The following is a 21573-nucleotide window of genomic DNA, read 5'->3' on the forward strand; positions in this document are numbered from 1 at the left end:
ACTTAAAAACATGTATATCTAAAACTATGATGTTTTTGTGTTCTATTTTATATATATTATTTTATGATTTAGTTAAAATATCTTTTATTAACAACATTTGTTATTATTTTTTAACATTTTTAAAGTAATATAAAGGTTTAAAATGTAAAATTTAGAGTTTTAAAATGTTTTATTTTAATTATTAATAGTTTCATTTAAGTTTTTTTGTAAAATTTTAGATATATATGACAAATATTCAACTAAAGTTGATGGAATTGAGTATATCATGTCTTTTTCAGATCTTAAATACCCGAACCCGATCCGGACCCGATATGGACCCGAAAAATTACGGATATTTTATGGGTATTTTAATTATAGACCCGAACCGATCCGGACCCGAGAAGAACCGACCCGAACCCGAACCGAAAGTTTCTAAGTACCTATTGGGTCTAAATATTTAAGACCCGAAAAGATCCAGACCCGAAAGGAACCGGCCCGAACCCGACCCGAAGATCCGAACGCCATGCCTACAAGCAACCGATAAACTGTTCTAACAAAAAAAAAGTTAGAAAGTAAAATTCTGGAACTTACACAGACGAACGAACGAGTTCTAATGCACAAGTAGTCGTAGAATCAAAGGGAACACAAGTCTTAAATAAAGTTATAGGAATGTCTTGCACCAAAAAAAAAAAACAGGAATGTCTCAAATACAAGGCATAACAAACTAAAAAGAGATAATGGCCTATAACAAAAACATCCATGCAGACCCTAATAAAAACATATTCTAGTCAGTTTTATATATATATCTGCGCTCATCGTGTACTAATTAAGCGGGTGCTGGTTTTGTAAGCAGTGTTGTGCCGACTTCAGTATAGATTCTTGGTGATCAAGAATACCAATCTAAAATACAATTCTACAACTTGAGTAATATATAGATGCATATCTGTATGCAAACCCTCTAGTTGATATGGTTAATGTTCTTTACGGTGAGATATATCGATATGGCAATTAATGTGGATGCATGTAAGGAGCTTTTTTTTGTGTGTGCGGCTATGAATGCATATATCGTCCACGAAGATGTGAAGATCAAGCCTTAGTGCTTGAAAAACTGGGGAGAGGGTCGAGGCAGTGAATGAAATGACGGTCGTGTACAAGAGGATTCCCGGTTCGCCTAGGTGGAGACCCTGCGTACCACATTGACTCTACTGTTCCACCTTCTATCGGCTGCACCTAAGACAATATAGTATATACTTTAATTTAATTAACTCTCAGGAACCATGCATGCATGTAAATTTACGTGTGATTTATGATATATTCATGTTTATATTCCTTAAAAAAAACAGTGAATGTTAACAAAAAGAGAGAACAAGCAGACTTTTGAACTATTTTACATGTTAATTCTTACTACTAATTTTGGATTGAGAATTATATCTATGATGAAGAGAGCAAGTATGACCTTATCAATTATGCTGAGAACGCCGCTTCGCCCCTCAGAACTTTGTTGGCTGGCACAAACATATGTAGGAGCCATCATGATGAAGTTTCAAGAAAGATAAAGAAATAGCAGGGGAGGATTATATATTTGCGCATACATAGGAAACAAATCACACATCCTTATGAAATGGAAATGCAAGACAATAAACATAACTGAAAGCAGATATAAATTAACAATCTAGATCATATAATGTTACCAATTAGAAGAGTGTAGGGGACATGACAGAGGTTTGAGGAAATCAGGAAGAGAAGGACACACACGACGTGGCTTCGGGCAAATTGGTTGATCCGTTGACGTCGTTATCTCTGAATGATGTTGCATATTTTCTCCTTTTTATATGTGAATCCAAACAACAGCTAGTAATTGTATAAATTGATCCTTTGCTAAACTGTAGTCTGGAAAACAATTAATTAGTGTAAATCTATATATGTGCACGAAACAGAAAACTAAAAATGCAACACGTTAAATTTGTAGTGATGAGTGAAGCCAAGTTTGGCTATATAATATTAGACAAAACACTAAAAAAGAAAACGTGGCAAAATTTACACTTGTGAAGTTTCTGTGATTCCTCAGTGTCTTGGCAAAGAGTGAAAGTAGGGTTGATGTTCTTGACTACTCCCCCCACATTTTTTGCTTTTTTCACTTCTGTAAATCTACAGCGGGGCCTCTTGTTCATAAGGCTAATCATACCTCTGAAAGGCCCATTTTGAATGACTATTTTATAGAGAAAAGGCCCACTGATATTTTTTTTATTCTTAAAATATGATGTGGAGAGAGGAGAAGAGAGGAAAGCAAAGCACATGGGAGAAGTGAAGAGGAAACGGGTAAAAAAGGGGAAGCTGGTCGGTCAGGTGCAGGTGGAGATGGAGGTGGAAGTTGATTTGCACACCACACGGTCCACACGTATATCCTTATTAAGACAGCTAACTTTAAAATGATGTCACTATATCACGTGTCTCTCTTTCAATCACTCACAGATATTCCACCATTTTTTCCTCCCTTTTTTTTTATGTAAACTATCAATCGTCTTCGACCAACACACCACACACTTCTCTCTCCATTTGTTCCATATATAATCGCAACACTTTTCGTGTAGCTTCTCCGCCTATAAAAATAAACCCTCAAATCGTTTGGGACCTAATAAAGAGAGTGATTAGTTAGTGTCATAAATTGAAAGTATTAGAAAGATAAGAGGACCGTTTAGCAAAATAAAAAAAAAAAGAACAGGAAAAGTCAATTAGAGGAACAAGAGAGAAGAGAGTTAGGTTTTAATAGAAAAATCTGATCCAGTAACAGAGATTGGATTGTCTGGTTAGAAGCTGTGGAGCCCTTTCTCTTCTCTTTCGTCTTTCCTCTCACAGATAGAAGCTCAGACGCCACCAAGCCCTTCTTCTTCTTCTTCTTCTTTCTCCTGGATCCAACTCAGATCCATCTATCTATCTATCTCTCTCTCTCTTCACTTCGATCCTCTCAGATCTCCATCGCTTCTTCCTTCTCTTGTAAAGCTTCATCAGATATCTTCTGATCTTCTCTCTAGTTACTACTAAACCCTTGTCTTGGATCAAGATTGCTTTTGATCTCAGTTCTGGAGTTCCTTTTGATTGTGCATCATCGTCGTTCGAATCTGTTGACTTCTCCCTGTTACATCTCAGGTAGCCATCTTCCTCAATTTGATAAAGTTGGAATCTTTTTTTTTTTTTTTTGTTTCCATCACCGATTAAGTTAATACTTTGGTTTCTATTTTGGGAAATTCTGAGAACCCATTTCTATTTTTGAACTGCAGATCCATAAAGCTTACTCCTTTACACTTGTTTGATCGTGTATCCCTATGTGGAGGAAGAGAAAGAGAGTTTCCCTGATGGTGGCGTGAGGGAGGGGGATGTTAGCAACTTTAATGAAACTTTTGAGCGCTTGTCTGTGGCCTTCATCGGGGAGGTCCGTTGATTCATCGGGAAAACAAGATGGACTCCTCTGGTACAAAGACTCTGGTCAGCACCTACTTGGCGACTTCTCAATGGCTGTTGTTCAGGCCAACAATCTCCTTGAGGATCAGAGCCAAGTTGAGTCTGGCCCTTTGAGCACCCTTGACTCTGGTCCTTATGGTACTTTTATCGGAATCTATGATGGTCATGGAGGGCCTGAGACCTCCCGCTTTGTCAACGATCATCTCTTTCAGCATTTAAAGAGTGAGCCATTTGTGTTGCAGACATGTTTGCTTATGGATTGAAACTAAAAAGATCTTATTGAATTCTGCAGGGTTTGCAGCTGAGCAAGGCTCTATGTCTATGGACGTGATTAGAAAGGCTTATGAAGCGACTGAAGAAGGCTTTCTTGGGGTAGTGACAAAGCAGTGGCCGGTTAAGCCACTGATTGCAGCTGTGGGGTCTTGCTGCCTTGTGGGTGTTATATGCGGAGGGATGCTCTACATCGCCAACGTTGGAGATTCCCGTGCTGTCCTTGGAAGGGCTATGAAGGCGACAGGTGAGGCTATCGCGCTTCAGCTCTCAGCTGAACATAATGTGAGCATCGAGTCTGTTAGGCAGGAAATGCACTCCTTGCACCCGGATGACTCGCATATCGTCGTGTTAAAGCATAATGTGTGGCGCGTTAAGGGCCTTATTCAGGTACAATGGTTATCTTAGTGAAGTCTTGAACTTGTTACTTGGTTTCTTGAAGCCAAAAGACGCTAGAGTTTGTTTGTTTGTTTCTTTCTTTTGTAGGTATCTAGGTCCATAGGAGACATGTATCTTAAGAAGGCGGAATTCAACAGAGAACCATTGTACACTAAGTACAGACTCCGCGAGCCGATCAAAAGACCAATCTTGAGTGGAGAACCTTCGATAACAGAGCATGAGCTCCAACCACAAGACCAGTTTCTTATATTTGCTTCAGACGGACTATGGGAACAGCTTAGCAACCAAGAAGCTGTTGACATCGTTCAGAACCACCCACGAAACGTGCGTTAAGACACTCTTTTCTTCTTCTTCTTCTTTTTTTCAAAACCAAGTATTGATTGTGTCCTTTAAAAGCAGGGGATTGCACGTAGACTGGTGAAAACGGCAATGCAAGCGGCAGCGAAGAAGAGAGAGATGAGATACTCTGATCTGATGAAGATAGAGAGAGGCGTGAGGAGGCATTTCCACGATGACATCACTGTGGTGGTCATCTACCTTGACACCAATGTAGTGAGCTCTGCCAAAGGACCCTCTCTTTCTATCCGAGGCCGCGGTATGACCTTCCCAAAGAAACTCTAAAAGCTACTCCCACGGTTATAGGTTCCCATCTTTTGTAGTTATTTACAAAAATATATATATATATATATATATATATATATATATATATATATCACTCTTGGTTGGTATAAAAGAATGTATAATTTTAACGTGAAAGCCACACACGTTTGGAACCGAACCCATTCCAGTAATTATTATTGATTTTTATTTGTTCAGACAAGACTTGTGTGTAATGATGTAATTGTTGTTGATGGATGAGTGAATGTTTCAAGCCTTTCCCTCTATGTTTGTATTGGATAAAACTCTCTACAGAGAAGTGTTTGATAATGATTTACATTCTAAATACGTGAATGAATCCAAGAATCAGCTCAAGTGTACATTATTTATGACACAGCATTCATCAGAATACATTCGTCCACGATTCAGGGTCCATCCTTTCATTATATTTATCCCAATAAGATGCCATGTTTATGTCAGTTTATTCCATAAGGAAGTATTTAAGCTCACTTACCTCTTAATTGTTTATGATTCTCTTTCCCATCCAGAGTAATGGAACAAAGTGAAGCTTACCTTACCTCGTTGATCTCTACTTGTTTGGTGCCAAGTGGAAGCTTAAATTCGAGGAGTTCGAAATAGTTGATTTTGCAGACTTTTAGTTTTTCTTTTTGGTTTTTTCCAAATGAAGAAATCTACCCAAAACTGTAGATCATATTCTGCAGCCATGTAGAGAGAAGGGTTGAAAACTTGAAATCAACCTGAGTATTATAAGTTTCTTTCTGCATCTTATTTTCCCATCCAGTGACGTAAAGCATCTCCAATGCAAAGACTTTATTTTTTTCTCTAAAATAGAATAAAAAACTAAATAAAATTACTCTAATCTAACTTTATATTTCATTCTATAATAGAAAAATGAACAAACAAAAAATATTAAACTCCACTATAGAATGAGATATAGAGTCGGGTTGAAGCATTTTTTACTCCATATTCCATTTTTCACTCCATTTTAGAGTAAAAAATAGAGTAAGTTTGGAGATGTGCCTAGTGTTACTTGGAAAAAAAAAGACTTAGTGTTACAGAAAAGAATTTTTTTGTAATTATCTAAATAAGTAATCATATAAATCCACTTTAGTTAAACTTGAATTCAAAATGAATAGAGAGCTTGGCTTATTTTCTTTCCTCACTTTTGGGTTTCTAGTCTAGTTTATGCAATCCTAGATAAATGATATTGAGAATGATTTCATAGCCAGTTTTTCTATTGGTTTATTTAGGAAATTTTTTTTTTGAAAAGAAAAAGGATTAAACCCGGATCTATTAAAGACACAGATCTAACCCTCGGGTGGAGATACAGTCCACAGATAGATCATTTCCTGGGCATTCAAATGAGGCGAAAGCAATAGCTCATATCCGTGTGGCCAGCGGGGTTCGAACCAGGGTTCGTTGTATTGAGTATATTCTCTCAAGCGCCACTGGACTACCACCACTGGTTAAATTTATTTAGGAATTCAAAAGGATTTTATCTCTCACTATTTTTTTCCTACTATATGTTGACAAAAAGCAACCTACTATACACTTGAAATCAACGCCTTGATTGATTTGTCCATTTAGAAGGAAAAATGTTTATAAAAATAAACTTCGAATCATAGAAGAATGCTTGAGAAAATTAACTCATGATTGAATGACTGAGAGTTATTTTTAATGAGCATTGATATTAAGCTACTCAATGGTAACTATAACCTCAAAATAATGTGTTAAGCAAGAGCAAGTAAGTTTTGATATATTTTGTAAGTCTTTAAGAAAATATAATTGGGAAGAAAAAGATAGATAGTGTGTGTTTCTGCATAAATTTATGGCAATGGTGGACCGTAGACGTTAAATGTAGAGCTAGAGAGAAACGTAAATACGGGTGTGCAATAGTTCTTGCCTTCCCCACCCATCACAACAACAGACAAAAAAAAAGGAATCGTTATTCATCACAAAGCTCTGGCGTTACAATGTGGCATTAAAAACTCGAATCTCTTCAACGGAGAGAGAGAGGTCATTAGGGTTCATAACTCACTTGAGGTTGTAAAAAGCAGAAAGGCAAAGAGAGAGGAAGAGAGGGCGTATAGTAGTTGGAAAAAAAAGAGCAGTAAGAACATTAATGGTTGCAGGCAGCCAGTGTCCCATCTTTTCTGCGAGATTCCCTCAAAATTTATTACATAGCATCTTCAATGTTCTTTTAACTTCTTCCTCAAATCTTCATACGTTACCACAATTTTTTTAAACAAAATAATTGGTTATGAAACTCAACGAGGAAAGACAGAGTAGGAGACAAAGTGGTATTGGTTCACATTGCATAGCCAATTTAGTTTGTAACGATGGATACATATGTAATGAAACTTGAAATAAAAAGAGAGAGAAGAGAGAAGAAAATGGAGTAAAGAGGGTTAAGCCAGCTTTTTGTGCATTGGTAGTAGATGTGGTTTTAATGCTCCATACCTTCCATTTCCTTCTCTCTTTAACCCTAATTTAATACCTCTCCTTTATAACTCTCCCCCACAGACATTCTCACCTTCTCCTCATCACACTTCCCCTCACAACGTCTATCTTCTTTTATTTTCACAAGACATATATGTCTTCCTTTGAATCTGCACCTTTAGCACTAGAGAGTCCTCTTTGATATTGGCCTGGTTCACTCAGATCTTCTCGAACCACACGCTCACAACTCTCTTAGTTATCTGATTGAGCCGCGTCAATATCTCAGTGCTCTCTCGTCTCTCTTTGTTTCTTGTAGTATCTACCTATGGCTATATGTGGAGATTCATAGATCCTTTGTTGATGGTTTTACTTGCTTATAATTTCCAGATTCTTAAAAAAACCAAGTCAATTTACTAGTCAAAATGGTATGTCTCAGTGGAGGTCTAACCCTTTCTTGCTATCCAAGGTACCCCATCAGCTTCTTTCCCAAGTATAATAAACATTTTCTAATGCTTTGCTTCATTATAATCTATGGATCCTTTTAGGATGTATATCGTCTACTTTTCATTAAAAAAAATCAAGACAGAAATTTCAGCTTGACTGATCTTGTTTATAAGTACAAACTAAAGAGTGTTAGGGCTAATTAGTTAAATATACAAACAAAATCACAATAATTTGAAAGGACAAAGATATGTTATGTAGATGTCACAATCACAACAGATGTAGAAGAAACAAGGGCAAATTTAGAAGTGGATGTCATGGGATTTTAATGGGAGAGAATCTGACGAGCACGAACCCTAACCTGCAAGCGAGCAAGAGCATGCATACAATGTAATGCTATTCGAGCTTGTCTCCTCACAAGCACTCCTCTCGCCACCGCCTGAAGCTTCACAAGACTCCTCAACGCTCTAAACGCTCTCCTTCCCTACAACACGTGCAATGGTATTAACTTTTCATTAAGAAATAATGTTCTGTAATGACTAATGACTAGAGAAAATGTATGTGTTTTTACCAGGTGACCTCTGAAATAAGCTTGGATTTTAATGGCGGCAATGTGTTCTTTAGTGGTTTCTGGGATAGACGAGCGAATGGTGGTGATACTGCTGGGAGATCGACTGAGAAGTTTCCTCCTTACGACTCCAAACAATCTTTTGGAGTTGGCCATAATTAATCTCTCTGCTTTGGTTAGGAGGTTTTTAAGCGGAAACGTGGAGAAGGAAACGTGAAATGTAAACAAAAGTGAAGGCGGTGGCTTTAAGGGATGGAGATGATGTGCTCTCCATTTTTGTTTGTTGATATGTTAACGAACGAACGTGCTCCCATGCTCTTCTCTACTTTGTACTTGATTTTGTTTATTACTTTTGAAGACAGAAAAGTCGTTGGTCTTTCTACATATAGTTAATACTAGTTTTTGTCTTCAACCATTTAGTTAATAATTTCAGTAATAAAACATATATAAAGGAAGCTTTTTGAAAATTTGACTAAACTTACAAATACATGTTGAAAATAAGTATCCGTTTGAGATTTAAGCAAAAAAAAAAAGGTATCGTTTGAGATAATTTGATTTCTTCCAATTGATACGGAAATGATATGTAAACGAGTTGGATTGGGAATAGAGATCCGAATTACTTGTTCATGTAATTTAAACTATTATCAGTTATCCAAAAATATTTAAAGTAAAAAATAATATTTATAGTGTTTCATAAATACAAGAGGAATTTGCCAAAACTAATCCACAACTTGATTTTAACCCCGAACCTATACTCAAACTTAAATCAAATGCAAAACTAATCTAGAAGCTTTGTGAAATTACAGCTCAACCTCTTGTGATCAAACAAAAAAACAGAAGTCATCTTTATGAATATAGCCATAGTAAGTCGTCTGAGATGTTGGAAGTCGTCTGGATGACTTTAAAATAAGTCTTCTGGTGTAGCTGATCTTAAGAATAATTTATAAATTTAAAAAAAAATATTTTGATAACCGAAAAATTAAAATCATGTAATTGTAAACAGTTTTAAGTGATATAAATTAAAATATAACAAAATTGAATTGTTTTCAACATAGATGAGTGTAGGTAGTGAATCATGGTATTTTTTGGTCTAGGTTTGGCAACATATGTTGTAGTATTGTATGTATACTTAGGGTTAGATTTTGGAAAGCTTGAATGTTTTTTTGAAAAATTAATTTTTTACCTATACATGTTTATTTTTGTGTATAGTAAACACTTTTGAAGTTTAATTTGATTTTATGAAGTGTTTAGTTAGTTAATTAAGTTTAGAGGTTATGTTTAGAGTCTAGACGACTTACATTTCAGTCGTCTGGTGAAGAAATTAAAACACACGACTTACATGTAAGTCGTCCAAATATTCCCGCCTAAAATTTAAAAAAATTATTTTCCCGCTTAAATAATTTAAACCAGACGACTTACTTGTAAGTCGTCTGGGAAGTCTTCTATTTTAGTTTCCCACTAAAAATATTTTAATTTCCCACTAAAAATATTTTAATTTCCCGCTAAAAATATTAAAGTCTTCTGGACGACTTACAAGTAAGTCGTCTAGGAAGTCGTCTGAATCAAACATATTTAACCTAATTGGATTTTTTTGTCTCCCTATATAAAGAAAAATTTACACATTATCTCTCATCCTCTCAAATGGCGGCAACAAAAATGTAATGTTCATCACTCTAAAACTCTTCAACCTCTCTCTAATCTCTTTGACTTGAAAACACCAAACTTTATATGCATTTTTCAGTTTTGTCTCATGTCTTTCTTAATAATCTATCTTTTTTGCAAGTTTTTGATCAGACGGTACTCATCTTCCACTCATTTAAAGGTAGATCTATTAATTTTAGATATGTATTTTTGTGTGTTCAATAAAGGTATATTTATCTAATTTTCCACTCATTTTCTCTGTTTTTAAGTCATTTGAACGTTTTTGGATATGCAGGTTTTTCAGATCTGGATTTGATATGCAGGATTTTCAGATCTGGAAGACTTCTGGGACGACTTACATGTTAGTAGTCTAAAATATAATGCACTAGACGACTTCCAGGAAGTCTTCCAGACGACTCGCATTTCAGTCGTCTGGACTCCCATTTCAGTCGTCTGGACTTCCTGGAAGTCGTCTGGACTTCCTGGAAGTCGTCTGGACTTCATGGAAGTCTTCTGACGAAGTCTCCCTTTCATAATAGATCTGAGCGTTTTGGTAAGTTTTTATGTCTAATTTTTCTTCATTTGGTAACTTCTTGTTGTATAAAGTTCTTATTTTTTTCCCAAACTAAAATTATCCAAACTCACTCTAATCTCTTTGACTTGAAAACACCAAACTTTATATGAATTTTTCAGTTTTGTCTCATGTTTTTCTTACTAATCTATCATTTTTGTAGCTTTTTAATCAGACGGTACTCATCTTCCACTCATTTAAAGGTAGATCTATTAATTTTAGATATGTATGTTTGTGTGTTCTATAAAAGTAGATTTATCTAATCTTCCACTCATTTTTTCTGTTTTTAAGTCATTTGAACGTTTTTGGATATGCAGGTTTTTTAGATCTGGATTTGATATGCAAGTTTTTCAGATCTAGAAGACTTCTGGGACGACTTACCTGTTAGTCGTCTAAAATATAATGCACTAGACGACTTCCAGGAAGTCTTCCAGACGACTTCCATTTCAGTCGTCTAGACTTCCTGGAAGTCGTCTGGACTTCCTAGAAGTCGTCTGGACTTTCTGGAAGTCTTCTGACAAAGTCTTCTTCCATATCAAGTGGAGTCCAAGCTTGTTTTTGTAGAGGAATGATCTATAATAGTTTTGTTTGTGGTCAGTTTTGTGAATTGCATGTCATTTTTTTTGTAAAATCAGTAATAATGTTTCCCAAGATGTAATACATGTGCTAGCAATGTGTTTACATATTTACAAATCAATGAAATAATAAATTTCAGTAGCTTTTTTTTATCAATAATAAACAAATCAATGAAATAATAAATTTCAGTAACCCGTCTTCCGCTGATCCTCTCACCATTTCTTGCGCATATAACAATGCTCTGTATGAAGTGGTGTAATCAAGTGTCATGCCAAACATGTTCTTCATTGCATCTTTGATATGCTGCGGATTCAACCCATCAATGATTCCAACATGATCTATGAAAAGTCGACCAATGTACTTTGGAGTACATCGTTTCCGCTGAGCGATTCTGTCTGGGATGGAACATGTATGAGTTGCCACATACTTGGTTACCCAAAACGTTTTAGTCCCATGTTTCACACTTGCTCGGACCTTCCATTGACAACCACTAACACGACATGTTGCCACAAAGAGAGTTTTCGTTGACTTGAATATTCTGAAGGAGAACCTACGCCTCACCGCTGTCAACCGCAACTCTGAAAGCAGTGCATCCTTACTAGCAAAACTCTTGTTGACATAGATTCTGTCTACAGATGATCCTTCTCCTTCACAACCATATGCCCCTTTGTAATCATCAAAAAAGATTTCATCATCTTCTTCCTCATCCTCGTCTTTAACCTTTCCATACTCACTATAATCCTCAGCATCAGCGACAACAGGGATGTCAGCATCCTCCTCCCCATCATGATCCTCAGCTTCATGCCCCTCCTCTGATTCATCCCCCTCCTCAGCTTCTTGCCCCTCTTCATCTTCATCCCTCACATCAGCTTCATCCCCCTCCTCGGCCTCATCTCCCACATGGTCTTCATCCCTTTCCTCTGAAACCGTTCTCATCTTGGTAAAGCTTGATACACAAAGACGTACTTCATGCGTTTTAGTTATCTCGAGCAAGTTCCGAACTTGTCTATCACTTGTAACATGAATAGGAGGAAGGTCTGGAGCCATCTGTTGTAATGAGTAGGTTAACTCCACAGACTCTGTGTTCATGTCCAGGTTATAATCTTCTTGAGCCATTGCAATAAGATCAGCATGTGTCGAACCTTCACTCAAAAATAACATTCTCGCTCCTTTGAAATGATCAACCACAAAATTCCAATATCCATCTTTCAACAACCATTCTCCATACACTGCATGTAACTGACGCATCATCTGAAAAAAGTCAAAATAAAACACATTAGCAAACTTAGAACAAAGAAAACGAAAGATTATTAAAGATCGAAGCGGACGACTTCAATCTAAGTACTCCTGGCGACTAAACTATACGTCGTCTGGTCAACGCATATGTTATTTTTGCAATTGACTTTGAAATCTGTTATTTCAGACGACTGAAAAATAAGTCGTATATTTTTTTTTGGTTAAAAAAAACTCCAAAAAAGCTAGACGACTTACATTTCAGTCGTCATAGGTTAGTTTTTCATTTGACTGGATTATTTCAGAAGTTTGACTTTCCTGGACGATTTACATTTCAGTCGTCTCGTAAAAATTAAAATAATAATATTTTTTTAAAACTAGACGACTTACAATTAAGTCGTCATAGGTTAGTTTTGCAGTTGAAAAAAAACTTCAATATTTAATTATATATATACGACTTACAATTCAGTCGTCCGTCAGACGACTTACATGTAAGTCGTCCAGGATTTACGAGGTTTGACCAGAATCTCGGAATAAAATCATAGACAACTTACATGTAAGTCGTCGGGCGGATGACTGAATTGTAAGTCGTCTGGGTATGATTAAATATTGATTTTTTTTTTCAATTGCAAAACTAACTTATGACGACTTAATTGTAAGTCGTCTAGTGTCAATAAAATATTGATATTTAAATTTTCACCAGACGACTGAAATGTAAGTCGTCCGGGAAAGTCAAACTTCTGAAATAATCCAGTCAAATGCAAAACTAACCTATGACGACTGAAATGTAAGTAGTCTAGGTTCTTTGGAGATTTTTTTGTAACCAAACAAAATCAGACGACTTAAGTTTCAGTCGTCTCAGAAAGCTGATTTCAAAGTCAATTGCAAAAATAACCTCTGCGTTGACCAGACGACTTCTAGGTAAGTCGTCTACAGCCAGACGACTTTCCATGTAAGTCGTCTAACGAACAGATCTGAAAAAATAACCTGATTTCTTACTTTAATTGGTGAGATAACTTCCTTAGCACACATAAGGCTTCTCCAAGCACACAGAATCTCAAACGAAAGTGACCCACCCAGAATCGTTAGCTTCTATGACTCTATGAACCATAAAAAATGTAGAATCAAAATCTTGAGTTTTTTTAGCTCGTTGTGGAGAGAAAGTGAGAGATGTGTTGTGTTTAGTTCACAAGAATGGAAAAATAAGAAGGATATCTCGATTTTGGGAGCATTAAGAGCTTCAAATTGGTTGTTCATGGTGGTTGGGGTTTTGATGACAATGACAATCTCGTAATTACTTGAAGATGATGAGGGTGAGAGTAAAAATGACATTTTCGAAAAAAACAATTGATGGCATTTTCGTGAATTATATGACCTTGTGGGGTGAATAGGGCAAAACCAATTTCCAAAAATAAGGGAGGTTAGTTTTGTGTTTGACTTTAAGTTGTAGGTCAATTCTGCAAAAAGCCCTAAAAAGAATTCGTATTATCTGATTTTTTATAAAGATTCTTTAATTTTGTAAATATATCTATTTATCTATATATATACATATAAAATTTTCCCTCCTGGTGACGACACCTAGGAGAATAGGATGTCATGCCACAAAGTCGGTTCTTGTGAGCGTGACACGTATCTAGACCAATGAAACTTTGAGTTTCATTTAATCTGCACCGTAATGAGTTTTGGTTGGGTATTTACCTGTTTGGGCTGTAAATCAGATTTTCCTCTCTCTTGAGTATTACACGTCATCAAAGCCCACAACAAACGACGTCACTAAAACTTTAATTGACACATCTCCCCACTCTTCATGTAATCTCTCACACATCTCTCCACTCTTCATCTAAAAAAACTATAAACATAGATCCACAACTGTGTAAAAATAAAATATATAGTTATATAGTCGAATAAGAAACACATAATATAAAATAATGTAAGAGAATGAATAAAACTAGATAAATTCAAATTAAACAAATAAATCAACAATTCTACACCATTAAAATAAAAACAGAATAAAACTTCAAATAAACAATCTTATTAATCGTAAGAAAAATTTTAGTTAATTGTAATGAGAATGAAACTGAATAAAGAATAACAAATAATGATACATACTAATATAAACAAAAAAATTTAAAATAAAAACAAATATTAAACAAAAATGAAAAATATTTACTCAAACTATTTAAATTATTTTCAAATTATCATCCCTCCCGTAGGGTGGACCGGCCCTAGTATTTCATATTTGAGTTCTTAGGGATATCAAAAATATTTCTCTTATATTAATCATCAAATTATTTAAAATATATTTGAAAATAACTTTATATGTTTTAATAAAAAAAATATAATTTATATCTTATATGTGAAATGAAATAATAATATACATGAATGTATAATTTTAAATTTGTAATCACATTTTAAATAAATTTGTTTAATCTTATTGTAAAACTTGGTTAGGGAATAATGGCACATTTGATTAAAGAAGAGTCTAACAAAATAAATAATTTGTAGTTAATTAATTAAGTTTGATAAGTTTGACTAGAAAATAAAAACAAAATAAATGATTTGTGATTAATTAACTGATAGTTATTAATTTAGTGGAATGTAAAACTTGGTTAGAGAATAATTACACATTTGATTAAAGAAGAGTCTAACAAAATAAATGATTTGTGGTTAATTAATTAAATTTGATAATTTTGACTATAAAATAAAAACAAAACAAATGATTTGTGATTAATTAACTAATAGTTATTAATTTAGTGGAACAAGTTGTAATCTATATTATAATAGTTGAGTTTTTGCTCACTCCTCAGCGCGCCGTCAGCATTTTGTGGGCTCCACTTTTAAAAAGTGTGAAAAAGTGTCAAGCCCATGGCTCGAACCCGAGTTATTGAAATATAAATACCAACATTTATACCACTAAGCTAAATGATACTTTGTACATTGATGGCCGAACCTAATATATATTTATGAAGGTCGGAAGTCCTTGCTTCTTCGGCTTCCTCTGAGGGTCGGACCTACAAGTGTATTATGAGTTTCATTTTTAAATGGGATTCATCACGTTATATGAGAAAAGGCTCAAGTTTGCAACAATTATAGTTTTTCCATATTGTAAATTGTTGTCGTTTAACATGAGTTTGGACTCTTTTCATCATTAAGATAAAACTAGGTGTTTTTCCTACCACATTCTACTATAAAACTAGGTATTTTCCTACACTATGTGCGGAAACATCAGTGGTCAACATTCGGTACAGAGATTTCGTCCACATAGTTTTCGAGAATCCACTTGATGAATCGCAGAGCTAGCACATCGACGGTTACAATTTTTGGGTTGTCGGGTAATAAAAACCAAACATAATCTTAACCATGTTCTTAATGACAAGATTAATAATGTTGCTTTAAATGTAATAGAATGGGGTTTGGAGGTTAGTCTGAAAGCAAGAGAGCTGGATACAACTTAGTGGACGCTGAGTTACAGAGTTGCGCCTTGTGTCTGTTCCTAATCTGTTTTTTCACCGGTGAACTCTTCATGTCCCCATCTTAAATCGCTTGATCATAAATATTCCTGATTTGTAGCCCTTCTATAAACCCTATATATATATGATTCTCATCTTTGATGAACACAATCTGCATCTCTACAAAATTCATTGATTCCTCTTAGCTTTAACCATCTACTAGAAAATGTTTCTCTCTGCCTCTCCAGCTCCTCAAACCGGCATCCCGGCGTCCGTCACTCAACCTTCGAGTCTCTCCGTCTTGGTCGTAGTAGTCAGAGCATAGCCTCTGGCTTCCTCTGATTCTGGGATTCCCTGAACTTCAAGAAAGACATGGAGTTTGTGGGAATCACGGTTCTCTTCCCTGATAAAAAAGTAAGTTAATCTTTGATCTATCACACTTGTTTAACAAAACTGTTTTAATTGATTTCCTGATTTTTTGTTGAATAATATTATTTGCAGATTCCGTGATTCATGGGTTTACTCTCGTCGGACGTGCTAATCATTACATGCCATCTTTGAAAGCAGGTTCCATTGTGAACGTCGATCGTTTTGAGGTTGATAGGTGCTCAAGCATGTACAAGATAACTAATCATCTATTTCTCATTCGTTTCATCTCACTAACCATTATTGATGAAGTCATCACGGGTGCTCCTGAGATCAATCTCCAGTCAAGATTAGACTGTTCGACAATCTCCAAGTGATTGCGAACACAAACCTAGAACTCCCAGGTATATTATCATATTGCATATGTGTTTATATTATGTTTCGATATCATAACTGATATTTAAACTCGCAGATGTGGTTGGGCAAATCCGTTATGTCCAGGGCTCTGACCTCACCAAAGAAACAATTCGAGTCGTTATTCGTCTCCTCATTGATCCGCAAGAAACAATCAACACATAATTCCCTTTATATTACTGTCTATATTGTGCTAACATCAATAATCAAAAATATTTCCTACCCAAGATTTGTGATCGTCTATTTATCTCCCTTACTTATCGATCTAATTTTACACAAATCTTTATTTTACAGCTTAAAAAAACCACAATAACCCAAACAATCAAAACACCAAAAACTAGAATCCCAAAAAGGACGAATCGTTAATGATCACCTCTCTTTTTGTCTAATCTTACAAATAAACTTCAAAACAAATATATACCAAACCAATCAACTCAACTAAAACTCAACGACACATACATTGAGCCAGCTAAACAAATACAAACTACACGATCAACTATTTAACAATTTACAAACTTACTTTCGCAGAGACTTACGAAGAATACGAGGACGACAACCAAGATCAGTGAAATTACCTAAAAAAAGAAAGCAGAGTAAGTTACAAACCCTGATAAATACAACTAGCAATGATTTTTGTTTATATATTACCCATCAAATAAAAGAGATACAAACACATCTACACTAGGAGATACAAAAAACAATCCTAACAGACACAAAGGCGACAATAACAACATCTTCACCTGCTCACTCCTCTTGTCTTATGAAAATAGCTTACATGCTCAATGTCAACATGCCAATGCTATTGTCTTCTTATGAGAAATACATATATTCGTTTAAAACCCATTGAGACACAAATACTATTTGTCACTTATTTTATAGTTATTTCTACAAGTCTTCATGAATTTGTTTTAAAGGTCCGATAAAAGCAACAAATTTAAAAATAAAAAAAAATATATAACCAACATAATAAGAATAAAAAAAATTATTACTTAATACAGACAACTTACACAACTAAACTGGAGAAAAAATATCCAGAAACAAAAGGTACTCTCAACAACCTTAATATAATTTATGTAATCTCAACAGTACAGGTAACAAATTAAAAAGACAAACAAACAATAAGTCCCAGTGACACAACAATCAACACCACGAACTATATCAATCAAATTACCAACACAGTTTTGTCTTTCATGAGTGGAGAACAGTGCATACACAGTTCATCATCACAACTCTAACCCTATAACAATTAAAAAAACTTGAAAACAATTGTCAACTCAAAATGCAAAATTCACGGCTACAATAACCCTAACAAATATTGAGATGAAACAAGAATTTTGTTCACAACCCCGCACTTGCGCGGAGGGAATGCCCCTAGTTATTAAAATGAAGAAATGAATATTTCTAAAAGGTATTTCATTTCTGATAGAATATATATTTGACTTTAAAATTAAAATATAAATTAAAATTTATAAATATGAATGGTAGAACTTTATTAAGAAGCAAATAATAAAAGCAACAAAAACTAACAAATCAAAGTATATATTTAATTTTTTATTAATCTGAGTGCAAATCTTAAATATCAATCTTTTAAATCTGGAGGGGGTATGATTTTAATTTTCTCGCTTTTCCTAGCTTGATTAGGGTTAAGGCTTTCTTTCGTTAAACTATCACGTGGAAACAAAACATAATTGGTAAGCCCATAACTATCTAAATTTAAAACGGGCCCAACTTAGAAAATAGGCCCAACTAAAGTATGTCTTCTCCAAGGCTATTACAACATCATCTCATCACCACCACTGTCTTGTTTGAAGCCAATAAGAAAATCAGGCAATCGCCAACTAATCTGTCAATTTTGTACAGCTACAAGTCTACAAGATCGCATTTTGGAGAATCTTATTTTGTCTTTTTTTCCTGCAGCGATCCTCCCTGCCTCTGTCTCTTTCCCCCCAATGTTTGCTTGAAAGAAAGAGAGAGAGAGAGAGAGAGTCAACCATGGGCGTTTGTTGTCCTATTCTCCGACCCTGGGATCGAACCCGAGACAGCTATCTCGATAACATCCCTTGTCTCTCTGATCCTGGTAACCAACTCCTTCCTTTTTGAACCCAAATCATGATGATCCTTTCAATTTCCTTATCTGAATCGGTCTTAAGGTTGCGATTTCACTAAACCCAATCGTGTTTGGTTTTGCTACCAGTTCGAAGATCTTCTCTGTTTATGAAACTGGGACTAGTAGCTCTACACCTCGTCTTCATCGGCTTCCTCTTCGTTTGCGATGGTGAATTCATCGAGAAAACTAAGCGAGATCCATGGTAGCTGCTCATCTCGTTTGGCTAATTTACTCTATAAAGATCTTAACTTTTCTTTATTGATTCTGTTAACAGGTACATGGCTTCTTACTTGTTGTTGTTCTCTGTCACGCTTCTTCAGTACTTTGTGACTTCTGGCTCTTCACCTGGGTAATCTAAACTATACCCATCATCATCACTTCATGTGTAATCCCTAGTGTACTAAAAAAGCTTATTCATTGTCTTGTCTTGTCTTGTAAGGTATGTTATTGATGCAATGAGGGAGGTTTGCGGGACTGATGCTATCTACAGAAACACACCGACGACCTCAATGTGAGTATCGTTATTTTATCATTGTTAGCAAACTTGTGTTGGTGGGGTTTTGATGGGGTGGAAATGAACTGTGTCTGTTTCAATGTTGTGTTTATGCTTCTTTATTATGTCGTTGTTATTTAAGCGAAGACAACAACATGGTTCCAGAATAAATGGGAGCTTTGTTATTAATGTGGAAGGAGAATCAGCTTCTTCAGGTGGTGGTAGAAGGACTCCATCTTCCTCCTGGGGGAAGCTGGTTCTTGACTTGTACCCTCCTGGAACATCCTTAAGGTACATATCATCATGGATCTTGAAATAATCAGCTTTTATTATTATTAGGATGGAGTGTTACTGATTTACTGAATTGTTTCTTTTTGTAACCTGCAGAAATTTGACTTGCGGCTATTGTCATGTGGAGCAGGTAAACATTTCAATCTCGTATTATTACACAACTTGTTTTTTTTTTTTTTTTTTTACCATGTTTGTTAAATGTTTTCCCTGCAGCCACCGCGAGCCAAGCATTGTCATGATTGTGATCGATGTGTTCTTCAGTTTGATCATCACTGTGTTTGGCTGGGAACATGTGTTGGCCAGAAAAACCATTGTAAATTCTGGTAAGCCCTGCAGAAATGCTGAAGTTGTACTATGTTTGAGATACCAAAGCTGGATTGTAATCAAGTTTAATGGTTTGCCTCAGGTGGTACATATGTGAAGAGAGTGCTCTATGCATCTGGACACTCATCATGTACATTGACTACCTTACTAACGTAGCCAAGCCTTGGTATACTACTCTTTTTCATCTCCCCCTACTTGTTTTTGCCAGTTTCTTTGAAATATAAAATTTTGCAAATGGAAATGGGAACAGGTGGAAGAATGCAATCATCATACTACTCCTTGTCGTATTGGTGATCTCCATGATATTTGTGCTGCTTCTATTGCTTTTTCACAGGTGTGTGTGTGTATGTATACTCGCATTTTCTTAATATTTCCTCAAAACCTCATGCGTTTTGTCTAATTGCTATTTACCAAACTGGTTTCCTGCAGCTACCTCATTCTAACGAATCAAAGCACCTATGAACTTGTGAGACGAAAACGTATTCCCTACATGAGGTATTCAACCCCTCTTCTATCTATCACCTAGTGATAACATCAGATTGTTTATTGGTTTATAACAGAGCTTTATGAGTTTTGTAGGAATATTCCGGAACGAGTGCATCCATTTAGCAGAGGCATTAAGAGGAATCTACACAACGTCTGTTGCGGTAACCATACTCTAGACTCATTGCCCACTGCATTCGAACTCGAGGATAGAGCAAGACCCTACACTTGCTTAGATATGTTGAAATGTCGTTGTTGCTAAGTTTCTTTTGTTTAGTTAGACAACAACTACCTCTATTGTTTTACTCTATGAAGGTTAACATGTTTCATCGAAAAATATGAGTGAAGTTGTATACATACACAATGAGAATCTAGTGAATGGAGTTCTAATTAAAATCATACATGCATTGAGAGTGTGTTCAAAATAGAGACTCTTGCTTGTATCATACGCCTGTACAAGGTTTCAAGCGACGATTCTAGTTCTTCAACTGCAACATCTACGTTGTCCAAGGTTGTGATCAAAGACTTGATTCGTTCCTTCTTTATCTCTTTCGCCATGGAGAGGCTTTGTAGCTCCTCATCCATCATCTGGAACTCGTTCCTCTGAACTTGAGAATTTGTATTAGTAACGTTCTTGACCATCAGTTTGGTGACTAAAGCCCATTTGGAAGGCATGGGCTTCGGTACAGGTGAGGATAAGGACAACAATACTGTCCTAAAGGTAAGACATGTTTGGGAACAAACTTGTCGGAGCAGTGTGATCAAAGGATGAGTTGACTCTGAGGAGGAATGCTCGGTTTGTTTGAGCAACAAGAGTAGCTTAGCGAGATCCTTGTGAATGGATCTCCGAGAGCGGATAAAGGCTTTGACGTGGCACTGGATCGTGGAATCTTCACCGTGTCTCCTCCGTCTGAAAGCATAGCGGAGGTCTCGGAGGCAATCCTTGATGTGGCAAGTGATGTCTCTTAGCTTGGAGCACAAGTCAAGGTGTACAAGGGAAAGATCAAGAAGATGGGTGTAAGAGGAGTGATTAGGGAGTAGTAATGAAGCTGGTGAGTCGTTGAAGAGATGAGAGACAGATTCATATAGCTCTGAGAGAAACGAGAGGCTACTTTTATCATCTGTAGGAAGCATGTTGAGGAGTTGCTGAATACGGTTGAGACCAGTTGAGTGTAGCCGAGCTGGTAAGCTACAAGATCTAACATGGTAGGTGGCAGCCATTGTTGATGGGTTTTGAGATAGAGGAAGAAGCTGAAGTTGAATATATATATATATGGGTTTTGAGATAGAGGAAGAAGCTGAAGTTGAATATATATATATATATATATATAGAGGGAGAGAGATGGATAGATAGGTCAAATGAATTAGCGTTTAGACTTGTGAAAGTAAAAGCCACGTGAAGGGGACAACGTTCATCTGTTCCATCGAAGCCTACTTAATGTTCTTTTATTT

At 35.8% G+C, this 21573-nt stretch overlaps 4 protein-coding genes and 2 long non-coding RNA genes across 7 annotated transcripts; 3 read left to right on the forward strand and 3 right to left on the reverse strand.

Annotated features, from left to right (window-relative positions):
• Positions 1-62: 62 nt before the first annotated feature.
• LOC111208565 lies at positions 63-2457 on the reverse strand. Its single transcript, XR_002660458.2, has 3 exons — positions 1671-2457; positions 1436-1484; positions 63-1203 (listed from the first exon to the last, which is right to left on the reverse strand). It is a non-coding gene; the product is annotated as an uncharacterized LOC111208565 (long non-coding RNA).
• A 125-nt stretch (positions 2458-2582) lies between these two features.
• LOC106367732 (probable protein phosphatase 2C 46) lies at positions 2583-5052 on the forward strand. Its single transcript, XM_013807562.3, has 5 exons — positions 2583-3126; positions 3258-3660; positions 3731-4098; positions 4195-4431; positions 4507-5052. The coding sequence occupies exons 2-5, from the start codon at positions 3354-3356 to the stop codon at positions 4726-4728; spliced, it is 1134 nt and encodes a 377-aa protein (XP_013663016.1). The 5' UTR covers positions 2583-3126; positions 3258-3353; the 3' UTR covers positions 4729-5052.
• Positions 5053-7868: 2816 nt separating this feature from the next.
• Positions 7869-8555, forward strand: LOC111208778. The gene is made up of 2 exons (XR_002660667.2): positions 7869-8106; positions 8180-8555. It is a non-coding gene; the product is annotated as an uncharacterized LOC111208778 (long non-coding RNA).
• Positions 8556-11173: 2618 nt separating this feature from the next.
• LOC106363438 (spore wall protein 2-like) lies at positions 11174-11897 on the reverse strand. Its single transcript, XM_048766946.1, has 2 exons — positions 11516-11897; positions 11174-11202 (listed from the first exon to the last, which is right to left on the reverse strand). Exons 1-2 carry the CDS (start codon positions 11895-11897, stop codon positions 11174-11176), a joined length of 411 nt encoding a protein of 136 aa, XP_048622903.1.
• A 6332-nt stretch (positions 11898-18229) lies between these two features.
• Positions 18230-20520, forward strand: LOC106367738 (protein S-acyltransferase 10). Of its 2 annotated transcripts, none has more exons than XM_013807568.3 (11): positions 18230-18500; positions 18618-18732; positions 18805-18879; positions 18970-19041; positions 19189-19314; positions 19411-19444; positions 19528-19637; positions 19721-19804; positions 19889-19972; positions 20068-20133; positions 20218-20520. In XM_013807568.3, exons 1-11 carry the CDS (start codon positions 18416-18418, stop codon positions 20381-20383), a joined length of 1017 nt encoding a protein of 338 aa, XP_013663022.1. In that variant the 5' UTR covers positions 18230-18415; the 3' UTR covers positions 20384-20520. The 2 variants fall into 2 exon arrangements, with proteins under 2 accessions (XP_013663022.1, XP_013663021.1); XM_013807567.3 differs by having other exon boundaries at positions 18231-18500; positions 19171-19314.
• Positions 20432-21402, reverse strand: BNAC08G22810D. Its single transcript, XM_013807569.3, has one exon. It carries the CDS (start codon positions 21340-21342, stop codon positions 20518-20520), a length of 825 nt encoding a protein of 274 aa, XP_013663023.1. The 5' UTR covers positions 21343-21402; the 3' UTR covers positions 20432-20517.
• Between the last annotated feature and the right edge of the window lie 171 nt (positions 21403-21573).

This window comes from Brassica napus, chromosome C8, assembly GCF_020379485.1.
Source record: "Brassica napus cultivar Da-Ae chromosome C8, Da-Ae, whole genome shotgun sequence".
NCBI classification, from domain to species: domain Eukaryota; kingdom Viridiplantae; phylum Streptophyta; class Magnoliopsida; order Brassicales; family Brassicaceae; genus Brassica; species Brassica napus.